This window comes from Rhincodon typus, chromosome 8, assembly GCF_021869965.1.
Source record: "Rhincodon typus isolate 14 chromosome 8, sRhiTyp1.1, whole genome shotgun sequence".
NCBI classification, from domain to species: domain Eukaryota; kingdom Metazoa; phylum Chordata; class Chondrichthyes; order Orectolobiformes; family Rhincodontidae; genus Rhincodon; species Rhincodon typus.
In genome coordinates, this window is record NC_063339.1 from 28,568,923 (window position 1) to 28,583,784 (window position 14,862).

At 39.2% G+C, this 14,862-nt stretch overlaps 1 protein-coding gene across 1 annotated transcript in view; it reads left to right on the forward strand.

Annotated features, from left to right (window-relative positions):
- The window catches only part of eml5 (EMAP like 5), a 225,903-nt gene that overhangs the window by 102,094 nt on the left and 108,947 nt on the right, over positions 1–14,862 (forward strand). Inside the window, exons 11-15 of the mRNA XM_048600073.1 lie at positions 1,709–1,876; positions 3,961–4,067; positions 5,699–5,817; positions 6,299–6,485; positions 14,342–14,447. Of these exons, the coding sequence (XP_048456030.1) occupies positions 1,709–1,876; positions 3,961–4,067; positions 5,699–5,817; positions 6,299–6,485; positions 14,342–14,447 (687 nt within the window). The remainder of the gene's footprint in view (positions 1–1,708; positions 1,877–3,960; positions 4,068–5,698; positions 5,818–6,298; positions 6,486–14,341; positions 14,448–14,862) is intronic.

A 14,862-nucleotide genomic window follows, 5' to 3' on the forward strand; every position in this document is an offset into this window, starting at 1 on the left:
GATCTCTGGATGATGTTCTGGTTCTCATGGAATCATATACAACTTATCTCTCTTGATCATAGTTGGTTGTCTTCACTTGCCCATTGTGCTTGTTTGACTAATGACTAATCAAACTGCCAGTCACGTCGTTCACTCACCATTGTCTGTCACTGGTAATCGGATAACAGGAAGGCATGATTGCAATGAGCATAACTACTTTTGTTCAGACTTAATAAGTCAGACCTTAGGGCACTGGTACAGATACGTCTGGTCCCTTTGAAAGCTAGAGTAGAACTCCTGGTCTTTACAATTCATGCAAACATAGGCAGTCAGGAAAATGTTCAAAATAACACTGATTTGAGGGGTCAGGCAGCAAAGGCTACAAGAGGGTTAGAATCAAGTGTTAGAGTACTCAGAATTTATCATACTTTAATCAAATTGAATAACAATTTAGGAAAGTGTGGGATAACACAATATGGAGCGGGAAGATCATAGCAGGCCAAGCAGCATCAGAAGAGCAGGAAAGTTGACGGTTTGGGTCAGGACCCTTCTTCAGAAATGGGGAAGGGGATAGGAGGTAAGAAATAAATAGAGAGAGGAGGAGTGGGGCTGGGAAAGGTAGGTGGGATAGTGATAGGTGAGTGCAGTAGGGAGTGTTGGGGATTGGCCAGTGGAATGGGAGGGGTGGATAGGTGGGAGAGAAGATGGGCAGGAACAAAAACAACATTGCTAGAAAAGCTCAGCAGGTGTGGCAGCATCTGTGGAGGAGAAAACAGAGTTAACGTTTCGGGTCCGGTGACCCTTCCTCAACGTTGTTTTTGTTCCTGATTTACAGCATCCACAGTTCTTTTGGTTTTTATTTAGAGAAGATGAGCAGGTTGTGTCAGGTCAAGGAGGCGGGAATGGGAGGGAGGCTTGGACATGGGAGGGGGAGGGGGAGGGGGATGGGGAGGGGGAGATTTTATAGCTGGTGAACTCCATGTTTAGGTCATTGGGTTGTAGGCTCCCAAGGTGGAATATGAGGTCCTGCTCCTCCAGTTTGCAGGTGGTGTCATTGTGACACTGGAGGAAGCCCGGGATGGCCATGTCATCCAGGGAGTGGGAGGGGTAGTTGAAATGGTTGGTGACCGGAAGATGTTGTCGTTTGTTGCGTACAGAGTGCAGGTGCTCTACAAGACGGTCTCTGAGTCTACACTTGGTCCCACTGATGTAGAGAAGGCCACATCAGGAGCAGCGGATACAGTTAAATTTTTAAAAAAATTTTGTGTTATTACAAAGCCAAGTTGCACTTCTTGGATCCAATCATAACTGCTATTCTATATGAACATCTTACAGTGAAACAAAGCCACTTATTGATCCATATTTCCACCTTGCCCCACCAAATGATTCCTCCATCTGCCTTTGAGGAGATTGAAGAAGCAAAAATGCTCAGTTCAAATAACAGGATATTACTTCAAGCTTATGTTTTATGCTATTATGTGTATATACATGAGAATTTGAGCTGATTCCCACAAATGTAAGGTGCTCAGACAATTTTTAAGAGTAACTGTTGCCAGTGAACCTGATAAGTTATTAGCAGACACGTTCGTAACAATGCTTCCATTAATTGATGTTAAAGTGAGGTACTGAGATTGGTATAAATACATAAGAGAAATTTATGCATTTCATACTTGTACCATCTATGAAAGATTTTGTTGCCTTCTACAGAAATGTAACTGTTATTTTTCAGGATCCAAGTTTAAAAAATACATTGGTCATTCAGCACATGTGACCAATGTGCGATGGTCATATGATTACCAATGGGTTCTTTCTGTTGGTGGAGCAGATCATTCAGTTTTCCAGTGGCAACTTATCCCTGAAAGAAAATCTAAAGAATTTCTTCATATTGTACTTCAAGGTGAGCAAGCACTTCATTTAATTACTCAAAGTTGCATTGTCAATTTACTGTATTAATTTCATCACAGATTCAAGAGGTAATTTTCGCCAAACTACCCAATGGAAAACTTAGAGCATTGAGTCACCTGCCCATTTTACAAACATTAATTCTTGTTCTCTGTTGACTTCAACAGAAAATAAAAGTTGGTTTGATGTAAAATGAATGCGTACTCTCATCCAGGCAGTTTCATGCTGAGCAAAACAGGTTCTCTTAAAGCAGAGAAACCAGGAGGAGATTTGAAAGAGGTATTTAAAATCATGAAAGGATTAGGTAAATTATTTAAAAATTAATTGTTTCAGTGGCTGGTAACCCAGAGGACAGTGATTTAAGGTGATTAGCTGAAGTAACAGTGCAACAAACCTGCTCCCAGAAAGAACGGTGCACATAGATTTAGTAATGGCCTTCAAAGGGAAGTTGAAAAAATACTTGAAGGAGAAAAAGGTGACAGGCATACAAGGATAGAATGGAACAGTGAGACTAACTGGATTACTCAGTGAAAAATAATGCAGGCCTGATGGGCTGAATGGCCTTCTGTGCTGTACAGTTATATGAAGTAAAACTTGAAAGCATACAAGAAATATTGCAGTTGTACCTTGGAATGAACTTGAGCTATTATGTGAAAAATCTATCACGGGTTTTAAATTTGTTGATTGTAACTATTTTTAAGCTTATAGCCAATGATCACCATACTTAGTCCAGTGTGCTAGTCGTTAATCTTACGATATTGTCACTTTCTCTTGTTTTCTGATTTGCATGTATTTATCCTGGTTATATGTTAGCTTGATTCATATTATAGCACTTTCAACTTTTCAGTTTGAAGATTGTAGGTTTAATCTCTAACTCCAAATTATGAGCATGTAATTTAGGCTGGTAATTCAGTACAACAGTACAGGAGTGCTACAGTTGCAGTAGTGCATTCTTTCAGATGAGCCATCGCACATGTTTACCTATTTATGTAACTATAAAAAATCACACCATGCTTTTTGAATAAGAGAAAAAATGCTCTCGAATCGAGTCTTGGCCAAAGTTTATCAGTGGCAACAAAAAATTAGATGAACCTTGGCAATTAATTGCATGGATTACAGCTGCCTAAACTATAAAAGTAATTTGCTGATTGTAAGTTACTTTGAGACTTACTGAGGACATTGTAAGGTGTTTTATAAATGCAAGTTTGTTCCTTCTGTATTATCTGTGGTCGTTAATCATTTAAGGTAGGCTTGTCATTGGAATCAACCTGTGGTAGCCTCTGAAAGGAAATGCGTTTTTTTGAAAGAATTGGATGTTTCAGAAGTAGCACATTTGAATGAAATTAGTTGGAATGAACGTAATTCAAACATGAAATTATAGAGGACAGCAGTAGACAAAACTACTGATTGTTATATTAGCAGAATACATGTCTGACAGTATGGTGACAGAATTGTACAATACTGTTAGTAGAATGCCTTTGATATTTTGTGTAAAATTCAAAGGTAAATATTCATGTCAGTGCATAGACAAGAGTCACGAAATTTCCTGGCATCAGAGGATTGAAATAAAATGATATTTGGGCTTCCATGTCTCCAATTAACCTCGAGTGAGACCTACCTCTCTATGAACCAAACAGGTAAATATCACAGTAAACCCAGTGTAACATAGAACATTTTCATTTCTTCACACTGAGTCTACACTGAACTTTGACTTAGTTTAAATTCTAGTTTGAAGCCTAACATTTATCAAATAGGAACGGAAAAAGAAAATAATGGGACAACACATGTATTTCCATTGTAGTTAATAAACTTTGATAACAACATTGTACACTTAAATAACATTTCATTTGTAGTAAGACAATCCAAGACATTTTATAGGAGTGTTGTCAGACAACATTTGGCATTGAACCGCAAAAGAAAATCTTAAGACAGGTGATCAAAAGCTTTTTCGGGAGGGAATGTCAGGGGATAGGGTTCAAACAACAAAAAGCATGGCCACAATGATTGATTCTACATTAGGATCAGAAAGTAATGTGTTTTGTTTTAGTCTGAGATGCAAGTTAACCTTTTCATTTACAGAAAGTTTTGTAGACTCCAGTAGTGACCAATCCGACTCTGATCAGTCTGATGTACCTGAACTTGACTCTGAGATTGAACAAGAACTACAGATAAATTATCATCGGCAGGTAAGTTAATATATTTATAAATTGGTGTATAAATATGATACAGGATATTCAGGGAAAACAGTAAAACCTGTGCAAGTATTGGTGAGAGACTCCTCAGACGACACGTCCATCCTGGGCCTCCTGCAGTGCCACAACAATGAAGGTTGCAGGAACAGCACCTCATATTTCGCTTGGGAACCCTGCAGCCCAATGGTATCAATGTGGACTTCACAAGCTTCAAAATCTCCCCTCCCCCGACCATATCCCAAAACCAGCCCAGCATGTCCCTGCCTCCCTGACCTGTCCTTCCTCTGACCTATCCCCTCCTCCCACCTCAAGCCCCACCCCCATCTCCTACCTACCAGCCTCATCCCGCCCCCTTGACCTGTCCGTCCTCCCTGGACTGACCTATCCCCCCGCTAACTCCCCACCTGCACTCACCTTTACTGGCTCCACCTCCGCCTCTTTGACCTGTCTTTCTCCTCTTCACGTATCTTCTCCTTTATCCATCTTCTATCTGCCTCCCCCTCTCTCTATTTATTTCAGAACCCACTTCCCCTCCCCCATTTCTGAAGAAGGGTCCCGACCCGAAACGTCAGCTTTCCTGCTCCTCTAATGCTGCTTGGCCTGCTGTGTTCATCCAGCTCTACACCTTGTTATCTCTTAAACTTTGAAGTGTCAGCTTTCTGCGAATGTAAAGAATATTAGAAACTAATTTTTAACTTTCTGGTTAGCATCATAGGACTATTACTGTAGGTGGCCTTTTTGTCATAATCATAGAAATCACAACACAGATTGAAGCCATTCGATCCATCACAGGTGAACTAGCTCTTTTTTTTACTTGAACCATTCTACTTTGATCCCGTTTATATTTTTCCTTGCATTATTTTGCTTTCAGTACTTCACATTTATTCCATTCCATGGGGCTGCTATTGCTGCTATCCCAATTACCACAATCTTGTCTCATGCTATTGTCAAATTTTTTAACCAACACTACTCCTGCTCCTGAAAACCGCAGGTGTTTCTGATGTTGTTATGGTGGGAATCATATCCCTGTATTATTTAGGGTTCTCTGAAGTGGCTGGTGTCATGACTTCTGAGTAGGTCAGTATCCATGCATACTGACAGAGATCCCACCCTGCCGCAATTACATCTGCACAATGGAGCTTGGGCTTTTCTGTTTTGAGTCTGTCTTCATAGCTGTAAAATAACTTAATCTTTGTGATGTCCTTTCCATGCTCTCATTCGTCCTACAGTGGGGTGACCAGACTTCCAGGAAACATTTTCAAAATGTGATCTAAGAAGTTTTGGATAGAAATGGATCACTTTTTTGCTCTTGTAGTCCATTGTCCAATATATAAATCCTGAATTCCAGTTACCTTTTTGTAGCAATTTGCATTAGACTTGGAACTAAAGTGTCATTATACGTGGAACTTTTACAAACTAGTGCAGTTGAGAGTCAGGTCACATTGTGTCAATTCAAAACCATTAGTGTATGTGGTGCATCAGATTCCCTAACACAAGAGCAGGAAATTTTGGAAATATGAGTACTCGATGCAGAAATGTTTGAAACCTATTCAGCAGCTCACTTTTTAAGTGCATGCTTTAATGTGTTTTTTTTTGAACATTTCAAATTGCTTTTCTTTCAACAGATTTATAAAGAAGACCTACCTCAGCTTAAAGAGAAATGCAAAGAAAAGCGTCAAGCAGCAACTTCAAAGAAACGGGAAAAACCTCCAGACAGCAGTGTGCGCTTACATTTTGTTCATGGGTAGGATGATCTTGAAAACACTTCTTTGTTTTGAAATGATTCAATGCAACGAGCCGATACACTTAAGCTGTATCCATAAACTGAACAGATTCATGGCTACCTAAACTGTGAGACACTAAAAGATGTTTTATTTTAAATGTAGCTGTCAGCTTTATTGTCCTGTGGGCACACCCCAGCAAGGCTGCTAACTAACCCTCTATTTAAGGGCTGGCACTACAGCTTAGGTGACTCTTGGCATGTTTGCCAGCCTCCTCCTCATTATACCAAGGATAAGTTTTTGTTTTAAAAAAGTCCCATAAAGTAACATTTAAAGAGCTGACAAAAACCTTAAAATCTAATTGAAGTTGTGGAACCTCGCTCATTTTACCCACTAGTACATTCCTCCCGCAGATTTTAGAAAGGGCCTATCTGTGATGAAGGGCAGGAAAAAACAGAATAAAAATTGATATCACTGCTATGTAGCTTTCTTTCTACCTTTCAGTTACAGGGGCTATGACTGCAGGAACAATTTATTTTACACACAAACTGGAGAGATTGTATACCATGTCGCAGCAGTAGGAATAGTATATAATCGTCAGCAGAATGTTCAACGATTCTACCTTGGCCATGATGATGACATTGTCTGCCTAGCAATTCATCCTTTAAAGGATTATATATCAACAGGCCAGGTACTGTAAGTTTCATTTGAATAACTATTTATGGAAGAGGATAACAGTGGGAGTAGCTTGTTTAATAAAAAAATTTCTCCTAGCTATGTCGTGTCAAAATAAATTGTATGAAATGTTTCTAGCTAATAGAAAATATTCTTTTTACTATATTCATCATCTTTCACTTCAGCATTATTACTGTGTTGATATTTGCACCTCTTTTAAAAAGCTCTGCACAGAAGTCAATATCAAGATCCACTCTATTTACTGATGAGATGGTGTAAACACAAAAATCTGAATAATTTAGTACTTTTATCAGTTCTGATTTTCTCTTCCTACTGCAGTTCAGACATCTCTGTTGCTAACAATAAACTAGCCAACCTAATTCAAAAGAGAATTCATGGATATCAGTTCCTATGAGATATAAACTGGAATGATTCAGCAGGTCAGGTCAGATTTCCAGCATCTAGTGATCTGTCATTCACAGTATCCCCATGAAATGTGTGTCCCATGACTGACATGAGTGTTGACTCATACAGTAGTGCCTCTGTAATGAAAGCTTTAACACACTGGCTTTCTTAAGCCATGAAGATCTTTCTCTGGTTTTATGTATTTTTTTTTCTCCCTGTTACTACCATTTGCTCCATGAAGAGAAGCCTTCTCATCCACATTTGAAAAATCTGTTTGTGATTAAGTTTAAGTTTAATGTCAATTTTCATTTTCTAAGTTGAGTTCACATCTAGTCTACTTCAGCAAGTTTCCTTTATCTGATTTAGCTACAAATTAGAAACTGTCTTAAAATTTTAAAAACTGATTGCAAATATGTGCATCGCTCGTCCTAGAAATAGGATTGTAAACTGTAATTCAAAATCTTAAAATTGAGGTATCTGTTCAGACAGACAAGCTACCTTACAATGTGAGGAACTGGCACAAGCGACTATAAATTCATTATTCTTACAATGCAATAGTAACTGGATCATAAAATCTAACATTCAGCAGTTTCTACTGCTGATTATCAGATCATTTGGCGGAAATATAATTTGTTTTACAAAGATTGTTAATTTCAATTTCTACGCTGGCCAAAACATACAACAAAAATCATTGCTACAAAAGCCATTAGCTGATGCCAATGACAATTGTGCAGCTGCAAAATATCATGGATGCTGGTAATCTGAAATGAAAACAGAAATGCTAGAAAAACTACACACGTCTGGGTGCACTGTGAAGAGAGAAAAGATTAATATCTCAAACCGTTAACTAGCAGAAAAGAAGTAATAGCGTTCTTGGCGACTTTACAGAGTTTTAATAATTCTGTTTGAGGTCTGAGGAGGTACTGAGGCTGAAGTGTGTCAATTTAAAGAAGGATTCAGTACCACATCCCAAAGCTGAGAAGTGGCTGCTATCGGTTCAATTGGGAAAGTCATGAATATTTGAACAAAGATTTTCATTGCCGCATGAAAGGAAATGTTAGAGATTGATAGCAAGTCAGAAGAGAAGAGTTGCCTTTTTTAATACACTTAAAATAAGTTTTCTTCCTATTGATATGGAGCCTCTATCATATTCCTGCAGCAGTCAGAGCAAAGTTGACAATTCCACAAAGTGCTGGATCGAAGTATTACTCTGTAGTTCTAATCTAAGACACTGCCCAATTTTATATATAATGTCTAACATTTTAAACATTTTTTTAATTTTGGTGTTAAAAAGGCATAGTGTTAATTAGTTGGATTGTATTTCTTTATCACATTTTTTGGTTGATGAGATCTTCCCCATTTCTGGTTGGTAGGATGTGATACATTCAGCAATCATAAATAGTGTTCATTCGCATAACTTAGAATTTACACAGTAGTGACACATTTTTTTTAAAAAAATCAAAATGGAGTCAGATGTCTAATTCACTGATATAAGTAGTTTATTAAGTCATCATGCAGATGACTCCTCAGTGAAACATAACAGACATTGCTGTCAGAGATAATAAGAACTGCAGATGCTGGAGTCAGAGATAACAGTGTGGAGCAGGAAAGTTGACATTTTCAGGGCCAAAGAGGTTATCAGAGAGTTGCAATGGGAGAGAGATCCACTGAGGTCTTTCCGGAGGCAGAACAACTTCAAGATGGGCATCCTTGGAAGAGGCTTCGCAGTGGGGTTACAACTCACTCAGAGATAGTAAGAACTGTCGACGCTGGAATCACAGATAACACAGTGTGGAGCTGGAGAAGCACAGGCCAGGCAGCATCAGAGAAGCAGAAAAGTTGACTTTTGCTGTCACATGCTTAATTCCATTGCACTCAGACAATTGCACAAATAGCAATCTTGGTGTATCTGGGGTAAATTGGACATCAAATGTGTTATGGCATGCTGAAAATTGTTTAATTGCTTTTATCAGAAGTGAGTAGATTTGTTGTATTTATCGTATTTAAGATTGTCTTATTCTTACCTGGTTATTCTGGGGCATTCTGTGAACTTCCTGCTGATTTTCTTGGATTCCCACTTCCATGTTCCTGTTACAGGATCAGATCAGGAAAATGTACTGCAGTTTCATCGACTTAATAATACCAATCTTAGTTACACAATTCATGGATCTATTCCTGAAAGATATTCACTGCAACGTTATGTTTGTCATTTTGGGTATTCAGCGTTGGCCTGATTACTAATTTGCACTAATTTCAGGTGAAACTCATTAAATTGGCATATTTGTTTAGGGATTACTGCTCTGGTATCAGATGTGCACAATTTGTGTTATATAATTAGGTGTTACAGTGATCATCTTTTAATTTTAACTATATTCCAGTTATCAGACATATACTATTATCTAATGATTAGATGGCAAGAACTACAGATGCTGGAGTCAGAGATGACACCATATGGAGCTGGAAGAACACAGCAGGCCAGACAGCATCAGAGGAGCGGGAAAGTTGACATTTTGGGTCGGGACTCTTCTTCAGAAAGGTCTGAAAAAGGCTCCCAACCTGAAACTTCAACTTTCCTGCTCCTCTGCTGCCTGGCCTGCTGTGTTCTTCCAGCTCTGTACTGTTAGCCTATTGTCTAATACTCTCTTTAAGTTGAAAAATCTTTGCAAAAAGTAATCATTTGTAAACAAATACAATAGTTTACTTTGTATTTTGAGCTGAATATTTAATTACAAATTTTTAACTGCCCTTTCAAATCCGAGTTCCTGTGGGAATTGCATTCTAACCTTGTACTGAGCTTTTTGGTAATTAACATTAATATAATCATTTCTCAGTGGGTAGTGTGCCTGTTGTAATATTAAAACATTACAAGAACATTTCACATTTAACTTACAGTTTGTATTGAATTAGCTGAGCTGAATGCTGCATTTATACTTAGTCTGCATTTTTGACTACAGCTGAGAAACAAAAAGAATGTAATCGCATTGCTCTGTAATCTATAGACCACCAACTAGTGGGAAGGAGGTATGGGAACAAATCTGCAGAGAAATTATAGAGAAGAGTAAACAACATTGAATAGTTATAATGAGGACTTCAATTACTAAATATAAACTAGGATGCTAGTACTGTAAAGAGCAAAGAGGGACAAATATTCTTACATTTGTATTCAGGAGAAATCACAATGGGGCAGACTTTCTGCTGGCCACACATTTGTTAATGCATTGTAGATTGGAGTTATGTATGGGTCCCTGCAGAATCTCCACCATAGCAAATTCGAAAGGAAATACTTGGGAAGTTGAATTTGCCTCTGAATAATTCCTTTATGACTGAAACTCTTTAAAAGTCTCCATAAAAATTTAGGCCTTCAGATGGTTCCAATGACATTAAGTATAATCATGGAGGCAAACAGCATGGAAACAGGTCCTTCAGCCCAACTCGTCTGTGCCGACCAGGTTTCCTAAAGTGAACTAGTCCCATTTGCCTCAGTTTAGCCCATATCCCTCGAAACCTTTCCTATCCATGTACCTGTCCAAATGTCTTTACAATATTGTAATTGTATCTGCCTCTATCAGCTCCTCTGGCAGCTCGTTCCATATATGCGCCACCTACCGTGTGAAAACGTTGTGCCTCAGGCCCCTCCTTATCTTTCCCTCTCACCTTAAACCTATGGTGTCTGGTTTTGGACTCCCCTACCCTGGGGAAAAGACATTTGCTATTCACCCTATCCATGCCCTTCGTGATTTTATAAACCTCTATAAGACCATCCCTCAGCCTCCCACACTGCAGGGATAAAAGTCCCAGCCTATTTCTCCCTATTGCTCAAATCTTCCAGACTGGGTAACATCCTTGTAAATCTTTTTTGCACCCTTTCCAGTTTAATGACATCCTTCCTATAGCAGGACAACCAAAGTTGTATGAGATACTCCAAATGCGGCCTTACTAATATCTCGTAAAGCCATAATGTGATGTCCCAATTCCTGTACTCAATGCTCTGACTGATAAAAGATCCCATACTTACTTCACATGCCCCCAATACATCGTCTCCCTGATCACCTAATAACCCCAGAACCCAACTTCAGCTCCCTCCACCATTGCTGCTGCCAGGGGACTGCCCACCCACCCTCCTGCATGACCCACCGCAGCTGGACCTGACCCATCCTGACAGCCCTGCAGCCAGGGCTGACCAAAGCGATGGCCTGCTACATCCTACTTCACCCCACCCTGCCACTGCCAAATCCGAACCTCCAAGGTCAGACAACTAAATTTCCCCAGCCCACCCTGGCCTAACCTAAATGCTTACCTACCTCCCCCCACTTTGCCACTTTGCACAGTGGCATCCTACTCAGTTGGCACCCTACCCCAGCTGGCATCCCTACCAGATGGTACCATACCCCCTACCATCTGGCATGGGAGCATAGTTTGCGTTCCTTTCACAGTTCTATGCTAGAAAAGAACTGTCAGAATGGAAGTGTGGCTCCACATTTCTGCGGGAGATCTGTGCAGAAACTCCACTCAGAAATGAGGAGTTCCCTTCTTTCATAAAGAATGGCCAGTGTAGCAAACTGCCTGAGATTGCCACTCCCTGAAAAATCTGGCCTTGTACATCTGGTTCAATTAGAAAGAATGTACTGTTAGACCTGGTTCTTAGGAGTGAGTGAGCCAAGTACCTCAAATGTCAGTGTGAAATATTTAGTGGATAGAGGTCATTGTATCATAAAATTTCGGATCACAGTGGAAAATGCCAGTAGTTAATCCAGACTGAGAATAATCGATTGGCACAGAGCTGATTTCAATAGAACATGAAAGGAAGAGCTGGGCCAGATAAATTGAAATCAGTGGTCAGTGAGAAAAGTTGTAACTGTACAATGGGCTACCTTTAAAGATATGATTCAGGTACAGTCAAGGTACATTCCTCAATAGGAAAAGGTAGGTCACACAAATCCTAAGATATCTGATGACAAAGGAGAGAGAAATTAAGTTGAAGAAGAAAAACTGTGCTCATGACTCATGCCATGTAGCAAATAGAATTAAGAACCAAGCTGAAATCAGAAGGTTCAGAAGGGAGATGAGAAAGTAAATGAGAAGCAAAGAGGGATTATTAGAAAAGATTGGGAGCTAACATAAAAAAGGAATTGCAAAGTCTGTAGTTTCATAATAAAAGGGGGATTAGGGCCAAATAGGGACCAAAGAGAGGACTTGCGTATGGAGGCAAGAGGCATGGCTGAGGTGTTAAATTAATATTTTGTATCTGTCTCTACCTACAAGGCAGATGCTGCCCAGGCCATGGTGACATAAGAGGAAACCCAGTCACAGGTTTAATATTCATGAGATATTGAATAAGTTGTCAATACCTAAAGTTGATAAATCTCTGGGACCAGATTAGATGCATCCAAAGATATTGAAGGATGTGAGAATATAAATTGCAGAGGTATTGGCAATCATCTTTCATTCTTTCCTTGATTCAGAGATAATGCTGGAGGATTGAAGAATTGCAAGTATTCCACCTTTGTTCAGAAAAAGTTGTAAAGATAAGCTCAGCAATTACAGACCTGTTTAAATTTGCTGTTGGGAAAACTGCTGGAAATAATTATTCAGGAATAGAATTAATAGTCACGTAGAAAAATGTGAGCTTTTTAGGAAGAACCAGTGAGAATTTGTTAAGGGCAAGTCATGTCTGATTAACAACAAAAACAAAGTTGCTGGAAAAGCTCAGCAGGTCTGGCAGTATTTGTGAAGGTAAAAAACAGAGTTAACGTTTCGGGTTCAGTGATCCTTCCTCAGAACTGTTGTCTGATTAACTTTATGGAGTTTTTGAATTGATAACAGAGGGGTTTTGTGAGGACATTGTTGTTGATGTGCAGTATGTGGACTTACAGAAGACTTTCAATACAGTGCCACACCAATACAGTGCCTTGAGAAAAGCAAAAGCTCATGGAGTAAAAAGGTCAGTAGTAATGTGGATACAAAACTGGCTGAGAATAGGAAACAATGATAGTGAGCTAGTTTTCAGGTTTGATGGTTTGTTCTGGTGTTACCCAGACCTCTGGATTGGGAACACTTGTTTTACCTTATATATAAATGATCTAGATCTTGTTGTGCAGAGGACAAGTTCCAAAGTTGCAGTTGACAGAAAGCTTGGAGAAATTGTAAACTGTGAAGAGGACAGTGTAGAACTTCAAAAGAACATTGACAAGTTGATTAAGCAGATAGACAGATAACAGATTAATTCCAATGTAGAGAAGTGTGAAATGAGACATTTTGGAACAAAGAAGATGGAGAGACAGTATATAGTAAAGGGTGTGCAGGAGCGGGGAGACCTTGGTGCATATGTGCATAAATCATTAAAAGTGGCAGACAGGTAGAGAGCAGTGATAATAGAGGCATACAGTACAAGAATATGGAGGTTATGCTGAACTTGTATGAGATGTTAACTGGAATATTATGTACAGTTTTGGTTGCTGTCCTTTAGAAAGGATTCTGATACATTTGATAGAGAACAGGAGATGTTTACCAGAGTGTTCGGAATGGGAAATTTCAATTAAAAGGATAGGCTGGAAAGTTGAGACTGTGTTTTTCTTGGAGAGGAGAATGTTAAGAGGAGATTTGGTAGAAGTTTTCAAAATCATCACAGGCCTGGAAAGAGTAGACAGGAGCATCTGGCACTTGTAAACAGATTGAGAACCAGAGTGAACCAGTTTTAAATGTTTTGCAAAATAAGTAAATGAGAGGTAAGAAAAGGCTTTTTAACACAGCAAGAACTTTGGGATGGACTGCACTGCCTAGTAGTGTGTGGTGGAGGCAGGTTCATTTTAAGGCATTCGAGAAAACAATGTCCAAGGTTACTGAAATAAAAACAGGAGATTGGCATTGGCCTCCTGCTCCTTATCAATTCCGAGTAAGAAACAAGTAGTGTTTCTGCTCCATATTGCTTGTTGGTGAAACCTGCTCAAATCTGTGCATGTGAACAAGTTGGAGACAAGCTCAAACGCATTCCCTGTTTGAACAGGTGGCAGTTGAACCCAGGTCTCTTGGTTCAGAGGTAAGGACATTACCACTTCATCACAAGAGGGCCCTTGGGATGTTGCTATATTGGAAAAGTTGATTATTAGATATTAAATATATTATTTAATTAAGTATTTCAGTACAGTTAAATTGAGGAATATTCTTCATTTTTTGTTTGTATTTTAACTGTGTTGTAAGAATAAAGTGTGTTTTACTTGAGGCCTAGTTGTAGACCGATTGAATCACATCCGGAACAAAGTGCCATACAATTGCCTCTAAATAAAATAAAAGTTAAGGTCTAGGTTATTTCCTTGATATATTTTGAGGGGGTTTGGTCTGGTCCATAACATAAGTACAATGCCAATTTTGTTAATTGAGCATTTCATGAATATCACTGAGAATTTGACAACAAAAAACAACTGTAAACATCTGGAAGTAAAATTGTAAGTTGCTTTCCTGTCTGTTTAGGTGAGTCGTGATTCTGCAATTCATATCTGGGATGCAGAGCTATTGAAGCCATTATCAATTTTGAAAGGACATCATCAGTTTGGGGTTTGCGCAGTAGATTTTTCAGGTAAAGGAGAAGATTATTTATTGTAACCTGTGCTGTACGATAAAGCAAAATCATAACCATGTCTGTATATTCAGTGATCTTTGGTGTTATCTTATGGATTCTTTCCCAACCAACCTAATGTTAATCTCTTTGTTCTCCTAAACTCTGCAATATAATTCCAGTGGTGAACTGTTTGATATTTTTGAATCAGAGATATTAGGAACTGCAGATGCTGGAGAATCCGAGACAACGAGGTGCAGGGCTGGATGAACACAGCAGGCCAAGCAGCATCATAGGAGCAGAAAGGCTGACGTTTCGGGCCTAGACCCTTCATCAGAAAAGGGGGAGGGGAAGGGGGTTCTGAAATAAATAGGGAGAGAGTGGGAGGCGGATAGAAGATGGATAGAGGAGAGGATAGGTGGAGAGGAAAGAAACA